General features: G+C 37.5%; 1 protein-coding gene across 2 annotated transcripts in view; it reads right to left on the bottom strand.

The window, feature by feature from the left end:
- The window catches only part of LOC136249743 (adhesion G protein-coupled receptor L3-like), a 156,664-nt gene that overhangs the window by 80,921 nt on the left and 48,963 nt on the right, over positions 1-26,780 (bottom strand). The window contains exons 8-11 of one of the 2 annotated variants that reach the window (XM_066041853.1): positions 11,944-11,970; positions 9,500-9,592; positions 5,585-5,846; positions 3,019-3,082 (exon numbers count right to left, since the gene is read on the bottom strand). In XM_066041853.1, coding sequence (XP_065897925.1) covers positions 3,019-3,082; positions 5,585-5,846; positions 9,500-9,592; positions 11,944-11,970 — 446 coding nt within the window. The remainder of the gene's footprint in view (positions 1-3,018; positions 3,083-5,584; positions 5,847-9,499; positions 9,593-11,943; positions 11,971-26,780) is intronic. The other variant, XM_066041857.1, reaches the window with a different exon arrangement.

Raw genomic sequence — 26,780 nt, 5'->3', positions numbered from 1 at the left:
CGTGTGGTAGTTACTCATTATACAAACATTACATGCCCCTGGTTTCGAACCGGAATCTTTTAGTAAGGCTGAGATTTTGCCATGTGGATTTTAAAAGATTGCATAATTGATCCCTCATGTAAATGACTCACAGTAGTGGTTGCATGTTTATTATTGTAGGAGCGCGCTTTGTGCTTCTTGGCCTCGTAGCTCACTACTGTCAGTCTTGATACTTTAAATATTTCTGATTTCTGATTTATTAGTAAATGTTCAATTTATATATATAATTCATATATTTATTAACATGGTTGTTTCTTTGTAACTGAACACTCTTCAAGGTGACTTCTCCTAGCTGATGTCTCTACAGGGTCACTTGTTTGTAGTTGAACTCTCTGCACGATAGTTTCTTTGTAGCTAAACTCTCTTCAAGGTAACTTCTTCTAGCTGATGTCTCTATAGGGTCACTAGTTTGTAGCTGAACTCTCGACATGGTGGTTTCTTTGTAATTGAACTCTCTACAAGGTGACTTCTTCTAGCTGATCTTTCTACAGGGTGATTTGTTTGTAGCTGAACTCTCTACAAGGTAACTTTTCTAGCTGATCTCTGTACAGGGTGAATTGTTTGTAGCTGAACTCTCCACAAGATAACGTCTTCTAGCTGATCTCTGTACAGGGTGATTTGTTTGTAGCTGAACTCTCTGCAGGTGATTTGTTTGCAGCTGAACTCTCTACATGATGATTTCTTTGTGGCTGAACTCTCTACAAGGTAACGTCTTCTAGCTGATATATCTACAGAGTGAATTGCTTGTTACTGAACTCTCTACAGGGTGATTTGTTTGTAGCTGATCTCTATACAGGTTACTTATTTCTAGCTGATCTCTTGAATTCTCTCCAGGGTCACTGCTCTATTAGGATTACTGCTCTATTAGAGTATCTCAAACTCGCACTTGCTACACCAAGTTGGATTTCGTGTGATAACTCCGTGGCTTTAAGTCTGATTCTTCTACACCATTGAAGAGCCTTTCTAAGATGGTTACTCCATCTGCACAGTGATTTTAAAAGCATTACCCCAAGTGGTTTTTCTTGTAGGTGTGAATAGTAATTTTTTTTATTAGCTAATCTCAATTGTGTAATTGTTACACACTGTTAGTTTTTTATTGTATCCTCCTGGTTTTTAGCTCGATTTCTTTCAAACCACAAAATGTTTGAGGTTCAATAATTAACCTATTCACCCACTGATTTTCAGCTTCTTCCTGTAAGTGGTTTACCCTGTAGGCGTGACAACATATTGGTGTTATTTTCGTGAATAATCGCTAATAATTCTTTGCCAGTTTATCATATTCCAGCCAAAGTTGGTACCAAGATGCGCCTTTATACCCCCCTTCTGTGTGCCACATTTCAAGGTAATTGATATAGCATCCGCATTTTATGAAAGTTTTTGTAAGTATGCAAAAAGAGGAAGAAAAATAAGAAGAAAAAAAAATGAAGAAACTAAACCAATTTTTGAAGTCGTATATCCGGGAACACCTGAAGCGATTTCGCTCAAATTTGGTATGTGGGGTACTGACGTTGGAGGGTGCATCCACAGCAAAAGTCATCTTGTTTTATCAAGGCAGCACAGAACTACGGAGGTGCGAAAATTGCATTTTTGTTCTTCCTGTCAATATACTCATGGGTGTTGTGCGCTGGCTTCTTGGGCTGCACGACACACTACCATGTGTCTTGATTTTATGGCAATCGTGCAATATGTTATGTGGTAGATATTTGCATGAGTGTTTGTTTGTTTGGTGTTGCTGCATACACTTTATGGCTTTGTGGAAAATGTTGTTGTGGTTAGAACTAGGAAAAAGTAGGCAATAGAGCTACGTGCAGTGGAAGTGTGGTGTGTATAGTTAGGAAAACATTATAAGTCATGTCTATTTTGTATGCATACATACTAATTACATTATTAAGTGGTGATTGCACCCTGGAGGTGTGCACTGCTCGAATATGCCGAATGCACACCACCCCAGGGAGTTGCCACACCAATCAGCATGTTAACGCATAATCCAGAAAACCGGATTATACACAAGCCTTTTAAACAAACTAATATAGAACAAGAACTTTAAAAGCTGTCTAAAAACTACAAACATCATGTTGCCACCGTTAAATTTCGGTTTCACTGGGTCTATCTTATGTTGCATCCTTTCATCCCAGAACTTCACTCTGTGCCTTTAAAGTACAAAAGAACTACCTCTTCATCGTATTCCTTCACATATCGATATGCTAAAGGCCATAACTCGGCTATACAGAACATAGAAACATTTTCTTGATGTCATCTAGATCGTCATGTGATGGTGGTTCTGCTGATATACAGCTATAATGTGGTTGACAAAATGGCCAGCAAGAATACTAACAATATGGAAGTGAAACGAAACAAACTGATTCAATGCTTCATATGCGTGAGTTCCTTGTTGACTGTTAAAAGTTTCTATACTGTTACAAACAGTAGGCCTTCCCAAGCAAGAAAATCTCTATTTCTAAGAGATTGGATGAACGCTATGCAAGATATGCCTGTTTAAAACCAAGTATGTAAAATGGCACAAAAATATTGTGCATTTTCCCTTCATGTTTTATCTAATCCAGGTTTCTTGATTATGTGGGTTTAAGGGTTAAACAAACTGATTTGATTTATGCCTTAATAATATCTTAATATAATGGTAAATTCTATAACAGATAAGTTGGGTATAGCTTGTTTGAGGCAAAAATTCTTTTAAGCCAGGAAATAGCATTTTGAGAAAAGTTAAGATGTATTAAAGAATTCATAAACCTGTAAAAATGTCAGCTACATAACTCCATAGTAACTGCCTTCAGATAGTAACTACTTTTGAATAGCAGCCACATATCTTTTCTTGCTGAAAGTCATAGGAGCCATAGCTTATTTTAACTAGTCAAATACAATATATAGAATTATGAACTATGCAGTTACGCATGTATCTGAATACCCCAGGGGTTCTTAAAACTCTGTTCATTTATGCATTGATATACATGCAGTACTCACATTCAGAATCATGTCAACAACTTTCACAGTATCATTTTCAGTAGTATTTACACTTGCAATGATTCTACAAAGTTTTGATAATGTGATAAATGTGACTGGGCCTGCAAAACAGGACATGTGGGCAGATAAAGTTTGCCTACTTTTGCAAAATTTAAAGATGCATAACAGTTATGCCATTATGCTACAGCCACACAGTTTTTATCACTTATTAAACATGTAATTGACTTTCTGATACAAGTTACAGAATTCAGATATTATATCCTAGTGTCGAGTTATACCCTGTTATATGACGGGGTGTAGTTTGTGCCCACATGCCCTATTTTCACACAAATACAATATCAATAATATAATATAGCAGAATTTATGCTATAGTGAAATCACCACTGTGTGTGTGTGTACAGAAAATATAGTATGGGAGTGTGGAAAGGCTAATAAAGCATGAGGCAAAGCTGAGTGCTGTATTTACCTCGAGATACCCCCGAGTGCTGTATTTTTCGTACGCACAAGCATAGGTGGTACTTTAACTGCTTTATGTTGTACTTCCTGGTCATCTTGCTCAGAGCAATTCACCTGAGTACCCAAATCACACCAATTTTTGGTAATACGATTATCACTAAGTTGTCATATAATCTATTTGTAGACATAGAATGAATTGGTGAGATTATTTGGCTAGTTTTAGCATTTGACAGTCTCATGCATATGATCCATCATCTTGTCTGTGTGAGGTTGTTGCTTCAATTTCCATGTCAGACTATCAGTAAATAATGTTCATGTAATCTTATGTAGAGCCAACTGTTAGGATTAGTCTGACTAGTTCTAGTGATTTACAATGTGCTGTCTGAGTAGGGTTGTTTTCATAGCATTCCTTGCATAACTTTGCTGCATAACTGTACTGTATTTGCCCACCTAGCTGCATAATTGCATCATGAACTACAGTAGTGGTTCACAGTAGGGATTTTTATACATCTACTATGGTCCCTACTCTAGTTGAAAATTCCAATTTTTGTGTACTTGTACTGTATGACTATACAGCACAGTTATGCAACTAATCAGTGCAATATGGAAAATGCAGCACACAGCAGCACTTTGATCCCCCCACCCAAAGTACAATAATTGAGTTTACAGTACATATGTACAGTACATACAGTACTACAACTTTACATGCATCATGTACCGTATAGCGAGTTTTTATCACGAGGATTTTAATCTCGCATTTTGGGCACTTTGCAATGTTAAAATTTGCGACATATTTTATCATGTGGGTTTTGTCTATCACGAAGTTTTAGCACCTGTAAAACTGTCGTGTTAGAATGTTCAACAACAAACCAGGTGCTTGTTTGTACATAACAGCTTGCTGATTGTTTTATAACGGCTCGATCAGTTGTTTGTTCCCCTACACAACACATGTTTCTTCACCAAACATCGCTGAAAGCGGTTGCCCCACCTGTTTCCTGGCAAACTTCAGGCACCTGCATCACTTCATTGTGGATACAAAGAAACATGGCAAACATAACAAATTTCACTGCTTCCCATCTCGTATGCGAACACTTATTACAACGAGTAATAAATTTTTTTGAGGAATTTAATGTCACGAATTTGTCACCTCGCGAGATTAAGTGTCAGGTGATTTTATTTTTGCAAGTAAATTTGTCCGCGAGAAAAACCCGCTATACGGTAAAACAAATTGTAGTAAGACTATGAGCTATATCTGAAATACACCAGAATCCTGTTGTGATTATTTCAGCCATTGTTTTGGACAGTTAACTGCCAGTATTGCAAAGAGTTCAGGCATGAATATTAGATATTGTCAAATGCACTTGGAATAATACATGTACAGTAGATACCTATTGGTCCTGGCCACAATCCACATTCAGAATTTTTCATGATAAACAAGAAAATCACCACCTCCAATATGTATACTAAATTTTTTTCACAGATTTACATATGTGACCTGATTTTTTATAACCTTCGTTTTGGGTCCATAAACAAGGTTTAAACCAGAATGAATAACAAAGGTGGCTGCTATGTACACCTTCTGGTATCAATGATATGTGACTTTTTAGAACCCTTTGGTCATTAGAATTGAACAGTATGGTTTGTAATCCACACCTCTAGTTTAAACACTGTGTATTTCCTTGGTTACAACTTGGCTAGGTGTTGTCGTACAGTCGTGTTTCTGTTCTCCTAATTCTGCACAGCTGCTGTCTAGCATAACAGTTTGTATTTCAAGCTTTACTCTAATGCCAAAGCTGTGGAACAAAGTTAGTAGGATGGTAGTACACTTCGCTCTTAGGTTTCAAGTCACTCTTGCAAAACCTTTGAAACATTAGTAGGGGCCAATTAAATTAGTATACGATACAAATTACGGAAATCACTTGTAACATTCAAAACAAGCCTATTTCTGGTGTATGATGCCATTTCCAATCCCTCATATATCTATGGTTATTACCATTTAAAATATAGGAATGTGCAGATTTTCCAAAATCAGGTAACATACATGTAGTACACAGTACAGCATATTAAATTTTATGTATGCATACCGTAGATTTATACAATCAAAAGTAACCTGATAATTGTGTCAATGATTCCAATGGTGGAGTTGAGATCATTAGGAAACAGTTTTCCACTATACCTGGTAGTTATATCAACCAAATCACCACTAATGACTTGCAATTTGTTTGCAACATCTATATTGCTTTCAGACACTAGATTATCTTCCAGTATGTCAACTGTCTCTGTTAAGTTAGTGAGTTCAGTTTTTCTACATTGCGTGACATTTATGAAATCATCCCATTCCCCATTCTGGTGGCATCTTCTGTAAGCCAGCCCTATACATTTAGAGACATGTACACGTATGTATGAAATATTTACATTTAATGGCTAAAAATCACATACACGTATGTCACAAAAATAATAGTGACATTATAGATCTAGCTATCAGGACACATGATAGTGTGGCCAAGAAAAGCAAACACCCCCAGGCATACTACAAACAAGTGTGCATTTTACAGTACCAAGAAAACACGGTTTTCATGCATTCATACCTCAGTAATGGTAGGTAGCCCAAGCAGTTAGCAAATTATTTTGAAGATATCGATTTTTCATTAGTAACCCTTCAAAACAGCCAATCTGTAAAAAAGAGTGTGGCCCCAAAAAAGGCTCTGGTGAAAAAGATGTAAAAATCCAAGGTGGTGGCCAAGAATAGGCTGTGATGGTAGGTTAATGGTAAAATGTCAATAACGACAATTCATGTGAATTTGGTGCCAAAATTGGGGGCCGCACTCTACATTGCTGTTTTGGATTAGATATCACTTCCTTTTGTATTTGTATATCCCAAAGCTGGCCTATGGCTGGCTTTTGGATTTTTTTTAACATATCTTATTTTCTTTACCACAGAAAGAGGAAAAAGATAAAGCAGATTTTAAATAATTTAACTATTTCAGATTTTTTATTAGTTAGTATACATATAGTACATTTATTTATTACATGCCAATTATTCCCAACAGGATCTCTCTACTGGGTGACTTGAAATGTAGCTGAACTCTCTACAGGGTGATTTGCTTGTAGCTGAACTATCTACAGGGTGATTTGCTTGTAGCTGAACTCTCTAAAGGATTCTCTCTACAGGGTGACTTGTTTCTAGATGAATTCTCTGAAGGGTTATCTGTATGTAGTTGAACTTTCTACAGAGTAATTTGTTTGTAGATGAAGTCTCTACAGGGTGGGTGATTTGTTTGTAACTAAACTCTCTACAGGGTGATTATGTTTGTAGCTGAACTCTCTACAAGGTGATTTGGTTCTACAGTAGCTGATCTCTCTACAGGGTGACTTGTTTCTACTCTACAGGGTAACTTGTTTGTAACTGAACTCTCTACACGGTGATTTGCTTGTAGCTGCACTCTCTACGTTGTGTCTAGTTTCTAGCTGATCTCTCTATAAGGTGCTTGTTTCTAGTTGATCTCTCTACAGGGTGGTTTCTTTGTAGCTGAACTCTCAACAGAGTGATTTGTCTGGCTGATCCCTTTAAAGGGTGATTTGTTTTTGTAGCTGAACTCTCTACAGGTCACTGGTTTCTAGCTGATCTCTCTAAACAGGGTGATCTGTTTGTAGCTGAAATATCTACATGGTGATTTGTTTGCAGCTGAATTCTCTACAGGGAGACTTGTTTTTAGCTGATTCCTTTATAGGGTAATTTGTTTGTAGCTGAGCTCTCTACAGGGTGGGTTCTTTGTAGTTGAACATTGTATAACGTGAAGTCTTCTTACTGATCTGTCTACAGGGTGACTTGTATCTAGCTGAACTTTCTACAGGGTGACTTGTTTCTAACTGATTTCTCTGACAGCTTGACTTCTTCCTAGTTGAACTCTCTGCAGGGTAATTTGTTCGTAGCTGAAATTTATATAGGGCGAGTTGTGTTTAGCTGAACTCTTTACAGGGTGACTTGTTTCTAGTTGTTCTCTCAACTGGATTACTTGTGTGTAGCTAAACTCTCTGCAGGGTGATCTGTTTTTAGCTGCAGTCTCTACAGGGTGATTTGTTTGTAGGTGAAATCTATAAAGGATGATTTTTTGTAGCTGAACTCCCTGCAGGGTGATTTGTTTGTAGCTGAATTCTCTACAGGGTGGTTTCTTTGTATCTGAACTATCTACAAAGTGACTTCTTCTAGCTGATCTCTCTACAGGGTTCCTTGTTTATAGCTGAACTCTCTACAGGGTGATCTGCTCGTAGCTGAACTCTCTACAGCATGATGTTGTTTGTAGCTGAACTCTCTACAGGGTGATTTGTTTCTATCTGATCTCTCTACAGGGTTATTTGTCTGGCTGATCTGTGATTTGTTTTTGTAGCTGAACTCTACAGGTCACTTTCTAGCTGATCTCTCTAAACAGGATGATTTGTTTGTAGCTGAATTCTCTACAGGGTGACTTGTTTCTAGCTTATCCCTATAGGGTAACTTGCTAGTAGCTGAGCTCTCTACAGGGTGGGTTCCTTGTAGCTGAACATCTTATAAGGTGACTTCTTTTAGCTGATCTCACTACAGGGTGACTTGTTTCTAACTGAGTTCAGCACAGGGTGATTAATTGCTTGTAGCTGAAATCTGTACAAGGTGGTTTGTTTGTGGAAGAATTCTCTATAGGGTGAATTAGTTTCAAGCTGATCTTCCTACAGGGTGGTTTTTAATGGTCTGAATCACTAGAGTGATTTATTTGTAGATGAATGGTGACTGTTCTATTAGAGTATCTCGGCAGCTGAATGTTCTATTAGGGTGACCATTCTATTAGAATATCTCGATCACACATTTGCTACATCTAGTTCGCTTTCGAATCATAACTAAGTGGTTTGTAATCCAATTCTTCTGTACTATTGCAAGGGTTTGTTATGATGATTATTCCAGCTACATACCGATTTTCAGCTCGTTGCACTAAGCGGTTTGCCTGGTAGGTGTTAAAACTAATAGTTTTTTATTCATAAAGATTGATCATGTAATTGTGACACGTATAGGGTTTTGTGTCATACGTATCTCAATGGTCTTTATCTGGATTCCTTTCATTAAAGCACAAAAAGGCACTCCTACGATAGTTACTCCATCTACATAGCAATTTTCAGCTCATTCTTTCAAGGGGTTTCCCGTGTGGGCATGACAAAAGTTCAACCGTATTTTACTCAAATAATCGGTCATAACTCAGTGAATTATCATCGGATTCCTACCAAACTTGATACTGAGATCTGCTGTAATGACGATTGGAGCACTTATTGGTGTTTGATGGCAGATTTTGCAAAGTGTGCAAAATAAAGAAGAGAAAAATGAAGAAATAAAAACAAAATTTTGGTCACTCGTATCTCGGAAATGTCTGGAGCGATTTTCTTCAAATTTGGTATGTAGACTCTCTTACCTGGCCAGCATGTCTGTAGCAGATTTGGTTCCAATCAGATAAGAGATCACAGAGCTACATAGGTGTGAAATTGCATTGTCTCCCTTCCTGTCAATATACTCATGGTGTGGTTCACCAGCTTCTTGGGCCACACGACAAACTACCGTGTGTCTTGATTAAGAAGACATCAACCAACCTGATTGAGTATAAAATGAAAGACAAGGTACAGAGTTCATACACTCATCAGAACCCCAAAAGGCACATCCCCACTGGTGAATTTGTTATTGTGAAGTAAGGTCATGTGCTGCTTTAGTTGACCTCCTACCTTGCGAATGTGGTCAGTAAGATTAGCAGCTATACCAAATTTCCAGCTGACTGTGCATGCTTTTATTTGTTTTTAACATTGTGTTTGATGTTAGATGTCTCTAGGATGATTTTTAAAGGGAAATTTTAGACAGCATTTGTAACATTAGGCCAATCCCTACTTGAATAGTATGGTAGCAGTACTCCCATACTATTATGGTTATGCATTACCAAAGTTACTTGCAATATTCATGAAATCTTGCAATATTACACACACACACACGCACACACACATTAATCCAACACACCTGCTGGACAGGTTTGACTACTTAGAAATCCTGCTATAGTTTCTGGCCAGTTGATACACCAAGTATTATCTATAGTTTCTTCACATGTTTCATCTGTAAGTATATTACATTTGTGCACATACATACACTGTATAAGGTAAAGTTAGTGATCAAACAGAATTGCAAAAATATGTATTTGAATTACTGTATATACTTACACAAAAATCTTTGCAGCAAAAGATCAAGATACTCTAATAGAGCAGCCATTCACATAAATCATCATATAAATGTGTGCACTACATTAGATGTTCGTAATACCACCAGACGTGTAGATAGTAGCTATAGTCTGTTCGCATTTACCTGAGTCATCATGTCTTGCTAATACTTGTGGCTACATAGGCCAGCTGCCCTAATAGTTAGCAGTGCTGTAAAGCCCTTTAAATGTGAGAAGCAAGAAAAAGTGAGTTATGAGGCTTTAAAAATATCCCATACATTTAGTATGAACAATTCAGGTGTGCAAACATGTTTACAGCATGAAAACATGCTTGATCCAGTACATAACCATTGGGAGTGATCATATGTCCACCCCTTTGATATTACTGTTTTTGGTTGGGGATCAGGTGAACATGTACCAACTATAGGGTAAGGCACTAAAGGTATAGGGCAAGGTGGAAAAGTAGTGAAATACAAGCTGGTAGAGTTTGCTATATTTTAGGTAATAGTTAGACTTCAGACCACAGGGGTCTAAGTAATTTAGTAACCTGATGGCCTTGAGTTGTGGCGCCTGAGCGAAGTGAAGGTGCTATTACAGGACCTGAGGGTTACTAAATTACTTAGATCCCTGTGGTCTGAAGTCTAAGTTATTTAGACCCTTTATGTAGTTGTAGTACATTGACATTGTTGACAGCTGCTTGTAACAGAGAAATGTAGCAATCCTTAGTAGAAACAAGCCATTACTCCACCCGTAACAACAGTTACGGGTTTAAATTAATTTTCAGGTGGAGATGCATTACCAATGCTACCAGTGCAGGTGCGCGTAATAAGCATGAAAAGAGTCTAAGTAAACATGAAAGGGTCTACGTAAACATGAAAAGGGTCTAGATACCTCCAAAATCCGCCACAAAAAGGGTCTAATGTAAAATTTTGATAAATTGTTTTGTGCAAAGTTACATATATGAAAAACTGCTCTCTCAATCTTTGCTGCAAAAATAATGTGTAAATATAGATTTTGCACACAAAAAATGTGACCATGCCTGTGAAAACAGGGCATGTGGGCACATAAAATTTGCCTACTTTTTAGAACTTTAATGATTAATAATTAACTCTTTTTATGTCATCACACTATATCTTCACCACTAATCAAATACTTAGTTATAGGCTTGCGCCAATTATGCCAGTATAATTTTGTGCATAATAGGCTAGCAAAAGCATCAAGCATTATTCCAACATGATAGGAAGATTTTCAAGAATTTTAATTAAAACGTGCTATGCGTGTGCCAAAATACTACACAACATGAACACACTGCACATTATTACTGTATTTCATATCAAAAAACCTTCCAGTGTTATATTTCATTACTGATTATTCACATTTTATAGAAATAACATCGATATACTCTAATAGAGCAGTCACTTACTCTAATACAGCAGTCAGGAAATGCAGATATACTCTAATAAAACAGTCAGCTCTCGAACATAATCTTGATTGTGAGAGTATAATAGGATGGATTTTGAGCACTGCTTAAAAGCATAATAGGCATTTTTCAAAGCATAATTGGCTCAAGCCTACTTAGCTGACTTTGTAATACAGTTTACAGAATCCAGATATTTTATCCTAGCACCTGTTATGTGACAAGGTGTAGTTTGTGCCCACATATATACCCTATTTTTGCAGGCCCGGTCACAAATTGTTAAGTATGAAAAAGGAAATTAAGGTGTGTATTCTACGTACTGTAGTTTGTTATGTTGTACTTTATGTATTACGTCCATTTGTATGTTTGTATAATGTGCAGTAGCGGTGAAATTACCTTTGATACACTGTAGGTGCACAAAACTTCCTATTGTCTTAGACAAGGGAAGGACAAAATTTTGCTAACAGAAAAGTTCGATGAACTTTTACATAATACATGAGTTGTAACAGAAGATGAATATCTCATCTTAAAACATTATTCTAGTTGAATCTGTGTAATGGCATGTCACATACTAGTACATATTTTCTAACATAAAAATCTCTGACAAAGATGTCAAACCATAACTATTTGCGTAAACAGCCATACATACATGCATACATTCATACATACATACATTCATTCATACATACTTACATGCATACATACATACATACATACATACATACATACATACATACATACATGCATGCATGCATGCATGCATACATACATACATACATACATACATACATACATACATACATACATACATACATAAAGCACATATTAACTTACCAAACACTGGAGTATTAGCGATAACCACTGTTCAAAATATATAGACTTTAAATAGATCATAGATATTAATTTTATATAAATTTTGACCTTAGTTTGCAAAATACATCACGAAATACATATAGCTACTAACAAATTTCACACTAATTAACTAACATGATTTAATTGCTGAGTGTACTAGTGTGAAGCAAGTAAATGTGGCAGTTTTGAATTTTCTGTATAATTTATTTGTGCGTTTCTTTGTTGCTCATAATAGAAGTACACAAAGTAAAGTGTTGTGTGCAATGACATGGATGATGAAATACAGAGGTGCAGGGGCGGATCCAGGGGGGGCTTTGGGGGCTGAATCCCCCCCCCCCCCCCCCCCTTCATATTTAGGCTTTACTTGATCAATATGCTGAGTATTATAATGAACTTTTGTCTTAGCATAATTATATGATCACTAATAATACAAATACTCATAAAACCACCTTATAAACATCTTTCCAAGGTATTATCAGTGGATTTATGCTAAAGTTTATTCAACAAGGACCTGTATCAGAATTGGAGGTGTACAAGATCGAGATACTCTAATAGAGCAGTCAGCTAACTACTCTAATAGAACATTCACTGGAAACATGTAGTTGGTTCTGTTATGGAAATTTTCCAAATCTGCCTGCACCTATACATACAATGAATTGCATTGGTCTGTTTAAAGGGCTTCATTCATCTACTTGTGTAGTTAATATGTATGGCAATATTTAATTCAGGTACACAATTTCCATTGAAAATGCTCTCAGATTCAATCTTGTATTGTTCAAATTTCAAAATTTTCCACTTTCAACATTCTTACTCTAAAATGCACCTATTCAGTGTTGTGCAATTGTGACAGGGGTGCATCATGTACTTGGTTGTCTGTACCTACCCAAACTTTTCCATTAGCAAAATGCTTCAGAGAGCCATACCTATAATCTAAAGGCAGTATATAAAATATCTACAGGTATGAATTTTATGTGGAAATGTCTCCAAATTGCAGTATTTTAGCATCTATTTTTCAAAATTTTCCTGGGGGGGGGGGGGGGGGGGGGCATGCCCCCAGACCCCCCTAGTTCCAGCATGCTTCGCACACCTCTACCCAAGAGATTAATACCTGAGTTAGCCCCCCCCCCCCCCCCCCCCCTTTTATAAATCCTAGATCCGCCCCTGAGGTGGATGACTTAATGTGATTGTGGTTGTTGTACTGTGTCTGAATACTTCAGAACACCACATCACAGCTGGAGCAAAGCCAGTGATGTTTAATTAAACATATGTTATTGTTTAGGGGAGATCTCAAAGCTATAATGTAATTGAAAAAGTAATCAACTTTGAGGTTTGCACACCAGTCTACTTAATGTGCTTGTGAGCTATGATATAGTATTATGTATTTAAAACCTAGTCTTCAGTATTACCATTGGCCTGTGGGGTGCATGTTTAATAGCTATAGCACCTGCACTTGAATAGATGGAATTAGGTGTACATTGTTAGCTATTCAACACTACTGTTGAGACTTGCTATTAGCTACCCTGATGAATGGGTCAAACTAGCAAGTCGAATGGAATTGTGTTGAGTGCAGTAAAGCATCTATGTATGCAATATAGTATGTCATTGTAATGCAATGCATGCAGCAGGTAAGTTGTCTGAAAACATGTTTTGCAAAATTGAGATGCAGGGGAAAAATTAAGCATTCACTAGCTGTAAAAGTATGTAGGTGCATGCAATCTACCGTCTGATATTTTCACAAAAGTCTACTATACATCCAAGGTATAACATACGTATGCATATCACCTAGTTAGTTAATTTGTCATCTGGAATTAACCCGCTATAGGCATGTACATAGGTGGATCTAGGAGACACTGCTAGGGGGTCGAGGGGGGCAAGAAGTTATAGATTGAAATAGTGTTCATTCCACTAAGAGATCTAGTACATCTTTTCAAACATACTTTCTACAACAACCTCAAACAGGCTGTAGGACCAGGAGTCCTACAGACCTTCTGCATCTGTGCTGTAAAGTCTTAATAGATAAAAATAATGTCCACTTGGTTCCACTTGGGGTACTTTGAAAAATAAAGCCAGTCTCCAAGGTTCCTATGGATACAGATACTTGAAATTAACAAGGAGAAAACATCCTGACCACCTGACAGACACTTGTGAGCGTTCGAGCATTACTTGGATGGCTGCAGGTTCAAGGCTGCCCAGGTCCAGTCATGGATTTTTCTCATTTCTCCATCTTTTCCAGTATACTTTCTGTAACAACTTTAAACAGGCTGTAGGACCAGGAGTCCTACAGACCTTCAGCACTTGTGCTTATAAATAAACACAAAATATATTCATTTGCATAACATTTTGTCTGGTGAATGAAGGTAATGCACATTTTAATACTCTAGATGGATATCTTTTGAGAAAAATTTTAAAATAAAAGACCTCATAGGTTTGAATTTCGAAGCATTTTTGATAGCTATTTAGCTAAATGATTTGCAAGACCTATTTGATGGTAAAGTGTACTAAACAAAATAGGGTAGTAGCTATTGTTACAAAAATTGTCAGTTAATGACATTAGAATTGTGTAACTGTTCTGTTAGAGTAGTGACTGCTCTATTAGATAGAATATCTCAATCTTTAGCACAAAACTCCATACTTATTTGTCTCATTTTCTTCACAGTATACAGTATATAACTGTTAAGTAAATTTGTAACTGTTGTCTTCTATTTGCTTGTTGGCTTTCTGTACTTCTGAGCACAGTGTGAACGCATGATTCCTGTTTATGGTGCCAATATAGTCCTGTAAGTTTGGTGGGGGGGGGATGGAAGAGAAAAGCCAGGGAAAGCACCCCCCCTCCCCGAAGATCTGCTTATGGGCATGTAAGAGCCACTAGTAGTCCTCACAAGGTACTGTATGTAAGCAGCTGGGCACAATTTCGTCAATTTCCATGGTCTGTCTTGTGAAGTTGCTAATGTGAGTGTGGACTGAAAAATGTAGGTATACACAGTGCTATAAGGGGTGTATCCATTCACTGTACTGGACAACTGGACTGAATTACTGTACTGGACTACTGGACTCAATTTATAATTTTTTTTTGTTTTCTTGCCTTCTACAGCCAAATTTTACCACAAAAGTATTTTAGAAATTGATACCATTCACCATGAGGCACATTAATCACTAAAACTCTCAGTGTAGTTCATTACTGAAAATAATTCACCTGCTGCTAGCAATGATACAAAGCTTTGTGCATGCTGTTAACACTACTAATCTGTCTTTCACAGCCTTCTTTTGCAAAATAGCACACACTGACTGATAAAACTTTTACACCATTCATTTACATTATGTAACAAAGGCTCTTTGGAAATGATATGGCATCACCTATAGCCTTTCACTACTTTGTGCATTTACTCTAGCTTTGCTGGCTGATTTGTTTATACTTGTAATTAGCAACGATTGCATTGTTACAGTTAACCAATAGAAAAAAAACACTTTCCTATGCACACACGTGATGTGTGTGATATCAAACTATACAGTAGTATCATTTAAGTAGGGATCACCCTGAAAATTTCCTGTGCCACCCAAAATTCAGCCTTTGAAAGTCATCCTAGAGACCTTTAAAAAATAAATCCTAGAGACATCTAATGTGACGAAAATCACCTTTATGGAAAAAAAAAAAGATCAGGGAAAATCTATGGAGGCAAATATTTTTCAAAGTATTTCTGTGCCCTGCATTACTGTATCAGGCAATCACTACCCTTAATAGAAACCTTGTAGACGTACTTTAAAATACTTAGGTTTTTCTGAAAAAGAACAACAGGGTGACTTTTCAGTACAGGTGGTCTATGGATGCGAAATTTAAACCACTTCCCAAAACTTACTTTTAGCACCTGAAAAGTAACTGATTGTTTCATACTCAAGTTTATTAATAGTTTCAGACCTCAAACTACTCATATTTATCATTGTTTGATAGGTAAGCTGCAGTTGACATTTCATTTCTTCATCCCTACAAAAATGGTTGGTAATTTGCATACGCACCACATTTTTATGACCACGACTCTTCGTTAAACATGTCAATAGAATTTTAAAAATCACCAAAACTCAAATTTTAGTCTCACAGCCTGACTGACTGACTGACTGCCTGACTGACTGACTGCCTGACTGACCACAGTCACAAGGCTAGAGGCCAAACAAAGCAGTGCATGGCCACCACTTATACGCCACAATTGTAATTGTAATAAACAGTGGGATGTGCCTTTTGGAGTTCTGAAGAGTGTAGGCCCTCTGTGCCTTGTCTTTCTTCAATCATGCTGCTTGTCTTCTTCATCGAACAAAACCATATCGAGGCATTAATTTTTCGTATCAACACTTTCTTGCAGCAGCATATTTAGAAGCCACAGAAACATTTCAGAGCTGGATTCAGAAGCACTTTTGTCCCGGTGCTACTATAATATAGTCTCGCATAGCCAGACCTAATTTCTTCGCACAGCAATTATATTATCCCTATCTTGGTTCTCACTACAGTCCAAATTTCAAGCCAATAGCTTATTGTAATCTGAAATTATCAATCGTCAAAGTTGGTATATTGGATGTGTGTCGAAGACCCCTTTTCGCAAATCCGGTCACAATTATAAGCACCTGCTCCAAAGGGTCTGGGGACTCAAAATAGAAAAGTTCTGCCAGTGCAATCACCACTAGATAGGTGAGCATTGATTGGTCCTAGACCAGTTTCATAAGAGATGTGGATGACCACTATTGGCTTTATCCTCAGCTGAAGGTAAGGCTTCAGGTAAAAGGACTATTTTATTTGCTTTATAATGAGTGTGATCATTACAAACATGAGCAAACAAAAGGTAAAATGACTATTATGTTTGCTTGTAATGGGCATGATCTTTGGCACATTAGCTATATACATAACAATATTATTTTGTTCAATGTAAAAGTAGAGACTTCCCACCTAGCTATGCTGTAATACATTACCATCATTCATCTCTTGTTTCACTGCTGTTTATTATTGTTAGATCCCTACTACATTTTTCAATTAACACTTTTTAAATACTAGTTGAGACCATCTAGTTTCTTAACACTGCAAAACCAAGAATTAAAAAAAACAATCTTTTTAAAGCTTCTCAATATTATTTGTACTAGTATAAGCATGGGTAGCAGTGAAATTTGAGATAAATATCACGAGTATTGCATTGAAATTTCCATTTTCAATGCATTGTGTACATAGCAACGCTAATGCACAGCATGTGTATATGCAGCAAGTATGCTATTAACTGGGAATAGCATGGGTATAGCAATGAAATTTGGAATAAACACTACTCTTGTTGCATTGAAATTTCCTATGTACACAATCTGTCACTATGTAATAAACACGCATCAACACCAATCAGCGTTACATTGTTAACATAAATTCTAGCCAATGAAATAGCAAATACAATTTTTCACTGCTACCAGTGAAATACGGGGTAAATTTTCACTGCTACTATTGAGACTTTTGTATGGGCAGTGAAACAGGTAAGGTATTAGTATGGATATGGACTGGTATGTACTTTTGTATCTGGATCTACTGTAGTAGTACAGGTAGCTACATGTGTATAAAACGGCATCTAACTAAGGATTTTCATTAATAATGTACTGTAGTAACTTAATCTACTGCATAGATGAGTAACAAGATTGAGATACTCTAATACAACAGTCACAGGTGTATGTTTATTGTATAGCTACTGTATGCTCTAACAAAAACCTAGTGCAATAAAAACAATAATATTTAAAATTTAATTCATTTTGTTTAGTGCACATACCTCATAATTGAGTGTTGTGTGCATGTAAACTTAAAATTACTGCTGAAAATGAAGTACAGTTCCAGCGATAAAAAGAAGCGAAACAAGAGATGATGATAGCTATGAGGGAAAATCCGTACTTGGAAGTGTAGCAATGTAGGAATTCAAGTACAGTACAGTACAGTACATATAGTTTTTGATGTGTATAAGTTGTAATGTTAACAGCGTATGGTTGATACACACTTTCATAGAATTTCAACCTAGTGATTTTTTTATCATACTGTACATATGTTCATTGTTGCATGTCACAACTGAGGCTTCTGTTGATATCCACAATATCATACCTGTCTGAAATATCAAAACCACTCAGCACTAATACTGTGTATGTATACGTACATGTCAATAGCTATCTAATCAAAAACAGCCAAGCTGTAAAAAAGGTCTGGTCCCTAAAATGGACATGGTGAAAAAAGATGTGAAATCCAAGGAGGTGGCCAAGAAACGGCTGTGATGGTAAGTTAATAGGAAAAGGCCATGGTGAAAAAAGAAGTGAAATCCAAGGTGGTGGCCAAGAAATGGCTGTGATGGTAGGTTAATGGAAAAAAAAATTATTAACAACAATTCAGGTGAATTTGGTGCTGAATCCTAATAAAACTTGGAGGAGACAACACAATTTCACGTGAATTGTCATTATTAATTTTTTTCCCATTAACCTACCATCACAGCCATTTCTTGGCCATCCCCTTGGATTTTACATCTTTTTCACAATGGCCATTTTAGGGGCCACATTTTTTTAAAAGCTTGGCTGTTTTTAATTAGATCTCACTTCTTTTTGTATTTGTATACGCCAAAGCTGAGCATACTGTAAGCTGGTTTTGGGCATTTTTAACCTATCTTTTTTCTTTACCATAGGAAGAAGAAAAAGACTTAAAACAGATTTTTAATGCTTCAACTATTTTTTGATTTGTACTAGTAATAGCATGGGTAGCAGTGAAATTTGGGATAAATATCACCAGTGTTGTATTGGAAATGGGGATAAATTTCACGAGGCGAAGCCAAGTGAAATTTACCATTTCAAATACAACAAGAGTGGTATTTATCCCAAATTTCACTGCTACCCATGCTATTCCCAGTTAATACCATACTCGCTGCATATACGCATGCTGAGCATTAGCGTTACCATGTACGCAATTTGTCACTATGTACTAAACACACGTCGACACTAATTGGCGCTACATTGTTAACATAAATTCTAGCCAATGAAATTGCAATTACAACTTTTTCACTGCTGTCAGTGAAATACGGGATAAATTTAACTGCTACTATTGAGACTTTTGTATGGGCAGTGAAACAGGTATGGTATTATATCAGTAATTGTGACCAGATTTTACAGAACCGAGCCAAATCGTACATCAGGCAAAATCAAACTAACACCACCAGTGGATAGCTACACTATCGTACTACAAGTTTTGACCCTCAGCACTACTCAAACTACATGAGGCTGGTTTTAATAGACGTCTTTTCTGGGTGGTGTAGAGTGCCCAAATGGCGGTTTCAGGCCTTGTGAAGGACCTGGCTTGGCAAGAATCAGTGGTTTACTGGTGGACAGCCTTATAATGTTGGCCAGACGTGTTTTCTGTAGATTTTGCTACATATCAGCCACTAAGGAGCCAGCACAGCCCTGTAATCTCGTGTCTGGACTCCAATCGTGGTCTGCCTCCATTTTGAGGCCTATCTTTTGCCCTCCCCACCACCCCCCAGCCTCCACCTCTTTGTGAGCACTCGTGATACTACTTCGCTCGTCTAACTGCTCAGATTTTCTATCTTATTTGGCGGGAAACTGTACAAGCAGCTACAAGTACTGGAAGTGGTCTGAAAGGTAACAGATTGATGCATCTTTTGTGTAAATTTCATACGCGTGCTTGCTATCCTTGGAGAGTTATGCTGGCTTCAATTCTTTAAAACCGTTTATCTCGAAACTTCTAATGTGCGATTTGGATCGTTTTTCCAAAATCCAGTCACAATTATACAAATTGTATACATATCACTGTGGCCAAGTACAGCCAATTCGGGTGCACAGCAGACAAGTATCAAGACACATGGTAGTGTGTCATGCGGCCAAGAATCCAGCATTCAACATCCATGAGCATATTGACAGGAAGAAAAAAAACATGATTTTCACACCTCTGTAGCTTTGTGCTGCCTTTATGAAACAAGATGAATTTTGCTGAGTACACGCCTGCTGACATTAGTACTCTATATACCAAATTTGATAGAAATCGCTTCAAGCGTTCCCGAGATATTCGACTTCAAAAATTGGCTTAGTTTCTTCAATTTTGTTTTCTTCCTATTCTTCTTTTCTTTGTCTTTCAGTAAAGTTACAAAAACTGCCATGAAACGTGAACTCCATATCCGATCACCTTGAAATTTGGCACACAGCAGGGGGAGGGGTGGGGGGGGGGGGGGGAGTATAAAAGCGCATCTTAGTACCAAGTTTGGCTGGAATATGATAAACAGGCAAAGAGTTATTAGCAATTATTCACGAAAAATAACACCAATATGTTGTCACGCCTACAGGGTAAACCGCTTATGGGAAGAAGATGAAAATCGATGGGCGAATAGGTTAACTATAGAACCTCAAACCTTTCATGGTTTGAAGGACATTGAGTTAAAAGCCACGAAGACACAACAAAAAAACCAACAGTGTATAACAATTATGCAATCAAGATTAGCTAATAAAAAAACCACTACTTGCCATGCCTACCAGAAAAACTGCTTGGAGTAATGCTTTGAAATCACTGTACAGGTGGAGTAATCATCTTAGAAAGGCTCTTCAATGGTGTAGAAGAATCAGACTTAAAGCCACAGAATTATAACATGAAATCCAACTTGGTGTAGCAAGTGCAAGATTGAGATACTTTAATAGTGCAATCACCCTGAAGAGAATTCAAGAGATCAGCTAGAAACAAGTAACCCATATAGAGAACAGCTACAAACAAATCACCCTGTAGAGAGATAAGCTAGAAGTTACCTTGTAGAGAGTTCAGCTACTGTATGAAACGATCACCCTGTAGAGAGTTAGGTTAGAAGAAGTCACCTAGAGTTCAGCTACAAAGAAACCACCATGTAGAGAGTTCAGTTGCAAACACATCACACTGTAGAGAATTCAGCTACAAACAATCGCCCTGTAGAGAGATCAGCTAGAAGAAGTTAACTTGTAGAGAGTTCAGCTACAAAGAAACCATTATGTAGAGAGTTCAGCTACAAACAAATCACCTGTAGAGAGTTCAACTACAAACAAATCACCCTGCAGATAGTTCAGCTACAAATAAGTTACCCTATAGAGAGATCAGCTAGAAACCAGTGACCTGTAGTGAGCTCAGCTACAAAACAAATCACCCTATCTATAAAACTGAAAGCCGTCTGTCTGTTTGTCTGTCTGCATTCAATATGAGTTCATGCATTCTTCTTGCCAGTTGCTGCACATATTGAAGCGGTTTTGGCACCAACAAAGCGCTCATCATCTAGGAATAACCTAGCATTTAAATGAATGTTCTAGCTGCTGTCGTTCGTTGCTTACAGCGCATTTAGTGCAAGGGTGTAGAGCAAAAATTCACCTGGATCTTTCTGTAAACCGCATGCAAACCACAAGTAAACACCTATTCCATTCAACTTAAGCTTGCCTTTATAAACAAATTTAACGACATTGTAACCATAAGCGACATTTGCCTTTATAAACAAATTTAATGACATTGTAACCATAAGCGACATTTGGTGCATGTAGTAGACTGTAATGCTAGAGACTGGGAGAAGTTGTGTCACTTTTTTTTCTTTTTTTCCCAAACCTTTTGGTTACAACTTTTGTTTCTTCAACAACCTTTTTGCTGCTACTTTTTTTTTCATTTTGGCAGCCTTTTTGGTAACAGGTTTTCTGTTACAGTATGTTCTTTTCATGCTATTTTTCTCACTCTGCAGTGAAAGCTGTGTAGTAAGAACACCTTGAGAGTCACCAAAAGTGTCCTGATTATCAAGGTTTCCTGATTTATCAGGTCAGTTTACATGTTAAGGGATACTTTAGGACCATTACGAAGTGTCCAGATTACGCAGGTGTTCTCCACTGCATTGGTTGATAATAGTTAGTAGTAGATGTACAAAGGTGATAACAATAGGTTATAATAGTCAGCAGTACAGGTAGATAGCTTATTCAAATTATCATACAGTATAGTAGTGCTGTAAATGTAGGGAGGTTAAAGGTGATGACAACAGGTTGTAGTGTAGTAAAGGGAACACTAGGGGGTGTAGTATTTTTGCAATATGGCAACTTCTGCATTGTAGGGCAGGTACCAATAAATTAATGTCTTTTGTGGTCAAAATATTATCAAATGATGCTCCATACATAATAGGCAGGTACTGCTAGAACCATCCACATTGTTTACACCTGGGTGTTGTATTACTAAAGTAGTTTAGCTACTGCAGTTCTGGAGACTCTGGAGGTTCTGGAGCACCTGCGTGCTTCCCATAATTTTGGTATACTTTGCAAGATGGTGGTATTAAAACGATATCACCAATCATGTTGCAGGGCATGGATGGCACTAATGCTTAATGCTTGGTTGTTATTATAGTGGGTCTGCAGGTAATCTGGCAACACGAGCACTGTATAGCAAATCAATACGTGCTTTTATAGGGCCATGAAGCCACTGGTGTAGGGAAGAATCACTGAAAAATTGAGCTACATACCACAGACAAACAACTCTGGTGATTTGCACAAATCCCTCAACTTCAACTGGAATTTTTGATGCACCTTTTCATTCTTTCAGTCTGCTCCATGCAATGTTTTTATCCATAAATTCTTATGCTCACAATTTTTCAGCACTGGCACATAGACTCATCATAAACACTCTCATAGCACTATTGTAGTAGGACAAGTGAATTCCCAACATAGTGTGCTTGTCCTGTCTCTAGGTAAAAGTTTCTTTCACACTTAACCTGCAGCTGTATGACTGTAGAAAAGAAACAACGTAATTGCATGGGCAGGTACTACTGTGCATCTGAAAAGTGATATATTACTGGCATCATGCAGATACCGTAGTTTATACTGAGGAACTGTGTGTGCAATTGCTTGACCTCGCACAACTATTTCACTAATCCCGTTTACATCCTTTCACTCTAGATCTTTAAAGGATCATACATTACCGTAATGATAGGACAACTAATGATAATGTTTAAACATCTGTGTGGGTTTGTATATGGCAACAGGTATAGCTATGTGTCACTACAACATTAGTGCATAGCATACTGAAACTGTGCTATGTGTACACTACCTGTCATGTAGGTATATATTGCCTTAGTTTTCATGTAGTTTAATTAACACTGCATGTTCATTACTTCACTATACATAGTTAAAAGAAGGCATAAGGATCATGCACTAACGTGCATGCTATACACAGACACTATAACATTTATGCTTGGGCCAGTTCCCAATGTATTATTAATTGTCCTGCATGTAAAGCAGGTACCAATGCTTCTTTTTGTCCTATACAATATGTTTAAGGCACTGGTAGGGACATCTCACTAAATAATTGAGCTACAATCCTGTCAAAACTACAGACAAAATACACTTCATATTTTAAAAGTTTAAAAAAATGCATGCTACATAGCTACATGGTGTTTAATGCTTGGCGTCTGTTTCTGGCATTAAAATGTTTATAATCCTGCACGTAGGGCAGGTACCAATGCTAGTAGAGAGATAAGCCAGAAAAAGTAACCTTGTAGAGAGATCAGAGAGAAACAAATCACCCCATGGAGAGTTCAGCTACAAAGAAACCACCCTTTAGAGAGTTCAGCTACTGTGTAAACAAGTTACCCTGTAGAGAGAATCCTCTAGAGAGTTCATCTACAAGCAAATCATCCTGTAGAGACTTCAGTTACATTTCAAGTCACCCAGTAGAGAGATCAGTTGCAAACAAGTTATCTGTAGGGAATAATTGACATGTAATAAATATCTAATCCAAAACAGCCAAGCTGTAAAAAAGTGTGCGGCCCCCAAAAAGGCTATGGTGAAAAAAGATGTGAAATCCAAGGTGGCGGCCAAGAACTGACTGTGATGGTAGGTTAATGGTAAAAATTTTAATAACGACAATTCAGATGAATTTGGTACCACTTGGTCTTGACACAAAATTCACCTGAATTGTCGTTATTAATTTTTTACCATTAACATACCATCACAGCCAGTTCTTGGCCGCCACCTTGGATTTCACATCTTTTTGACCATAGCCTTTTTGGGGGCTGCACACTTTTTTTACAGCTTGGCTGTTTTGGATTAGATTTCACCTCTTTTTGTATTTGTATACCCCAAAGCCAGCGGCTTTGGGGCTTTTTAACCAGTTTTTTTTACCACAGGAAGAAGAAAAGATGAAGCAGATATTTCTGAATTTATCAGTAAATGTACAAGTTATATATATCTAATCAAAAACAGCCAAGCTGTAAAAAAAGGTGCGACCCCCAGAAAGGCTATGGTGAAAAAAGATGTGAAATCCAAGGTGGCGGCCAAAAAATGGCTGTGATGGTAGGTTAATGGTTAAATTTTAATAACAACAATTCAGGTGAATTTTGTGCCGCTTGGATTTCACATCTTTTTTTACCATGGCCTTTCTGGGGGCCGCACCTTTTTTACAGCTTGGCTGTTTTTGATTAGATATCACTTATTATTGTATTTGTATTCTGCAAAGCCAGCCTATGCATGGCTTTGGGGCTTTTTTAACCCATGTGTTTTTTTTCTTTACCACAGGAAGAAGAAAAGAACTTAAAGAAGATTATTAATACTTCAATTATTTTTGGTTTTATTAGTAATTATACAATTCAAGACACACGATAGTGTGTCGTGCGGCCCAAGAAGCCGGCGCGTCACACCGTGAGTATATTAACAGGAAAAAAGAAAACGCAATTTTCACACCTATGTAGCTCTTTGATCCCTTATCCAATTAGAACCAAATTTGCTATAGACGTGCCGCCCAGTTAGGGGAGTCTACATACCAAATTTGAAGACAATTGGTCCAGCCATTTCCGAGATACGAGCGAACACAATTTCGTTTTAATTTCTTCGTTTTTTTCTTCTTCATCTTCTTCATTTCGCACAGTTCGCAAAATTCGCCATAAAACACGAATGCGTGCTCAGATTAGGCTGAAATTTGGCACACTTAAAGGGCTCATTAAGGCGGATCTCCGTACCAACTTTGGTAGGAATCCGATGAACATACACGGAGTTATTACCGATTATTTGCGTAAAATAAGGTCGACGTTCTGTCACGCCTACAGGGTAAACCCCTTGGAGAAATCAGTTGAAAATTGATATGTAGATGGAGCAACCATCGTAGGAGTGCTTTTTTGTGGTTTGAAAGGAATCGGGATAAAGACCATGGAGATATGACACAAAACCCAACCTGTGTCAAAATTACGCGATCGATTTTTATGAATAAAAAAACTATTAGTTTTCGTGTCTACCAGGCAAACCGCTTAGAGCAATGAACTGAAAATCAGTATGTAGCTGGAATGATCATCATAGAAAGTTCTTGCAGTAGTACAGAAGAATCGGATTACAAATCACTGAGTTATGATTCGAAAGGCAACTACGTGCAGCAAATGCGAGATCGAGATACTCTAATAGAACAGTCACCCTAATAAAGCATTCAGCTACATGTATAATTTACACAGTTATATTACATTGCAAGTTATTCTGTAGGGAATTCAGCTACAAAAAAGTCACCCTGTAGTCAGATCAGCTAGAAGAAGGTACCTAATAGAGAGTTCAGCTACAAAGAAGCCATCATGTAGAGAGTTCAGCTCAAATAAATCACCCTGTAGAGAATTCAGCTACAAACAATCTGCCCTGTAGAGAGATCAGCTAGAAGAAGTTACCTTGTAGAGACTTCAGTTACAAAGAAACAATCATGCAAAGAGTTTAGCTGCAAACAAATCACCCAGTAGAAAGTTCCGCTACAAACAGACCACACTATAGAGAGTTCAGTTAGAAACAAGTCATCCTGTAGAGAGATCAGCTAGAAGAAGTCACATTGTAGAGAGTTCAGTTACAAAGAAACAATCATGCAAAGAGTTCAGCTACAAACAAATCACTCTGTAGAGAGTTCAGCTAGAAACAAGTCATCCTGTAGAGAGATCAGCTAGAAACAAGTCACCCTGTAGAGAGTTCAGCTAGAAGAAGTTACATTGCAGAGAGTTCAGCTACAAAGAAACTACCATGTACAGAGTTCAGCTGCAAACAAATTGCCCTATAGAGAATTCAGCTACAAACAAATCACCCTGTAGAAAGATCAGCTAGAAGAAGTTACCTTGTAGAGAGTTTAGCTACAAACAAATCACCTTGTAGAGAATTCAGCTACAAACAAATCACCCTGTAGAAAGATCATCTAGAAGAAGTTACCTTGTAGAGAGTTCAGCTACAAAGAAACTACCATGTAGAGAGTTCAGCTGCAAACAAATTGCCCTGTAGAGACTATACAGGGCAATTTGTTTGCAGCTGAACTCTCTACAAGGTAACTTCTTCTAGATGATCTTTCTACAGGGTGATTTGTTTGTCTCTACAGGGCAATTTGTTTGCAGCTGAACTCTCTACATGGTAGTTTCTTTGTAGCTGAACTCTCTACAATGTGACTTCTTCTAGCTGAACTCTCTACAGGGTGACTTGTTTCTAGCTGATCTCTATCTACAGTGTAACTTGTTTCTAGCTGAACTCTCTACAGGATGATTCGTTTGTAGCTGAATTCTCTACAAGGTAACTTCTTCTAGCTGATCTTTCTACAGGGTGATTTGTTTGTAGCTGAATTCTCTACAGGGAAATTTGTTTGCAGCTGAACTCTCTACAATGTACCTTCTTCTAGCTGAACTCTCTACAGGGTGACTTGTTTGTAGTTGAACCCTCTACAGGGTGATTTGTTTGTAGCTGAACTCTCTACAAGGTAACTTCTTCTAGATGATCTTTCTACAGGGTGATTTGTTTGTCTCTACTGGGCAATTTGTTTTCAGCTGAACTCTCTACATGGTAGT

The sequence above is a fragment of the Dysidea avara genome, chromosome 1 (genome assembly GCF_963678975.1).
Source record: "Dysidea avara chromosome 1, odDysAvar1.4, whole genome shotgun sequence".
In the NCBI taxonomy this organism is placed as follows: Eukaryota; Metazoa; Porifera; class Demospongiae; order Dictyoceratida; family Dysideidae; genus Dysidea; species Dysidea avara.
The sequence above is the reverse complement of the archived record's forward strand: the minus strand, read 5'-3'. Positions and strand labels throughout refer to the sequence as shown.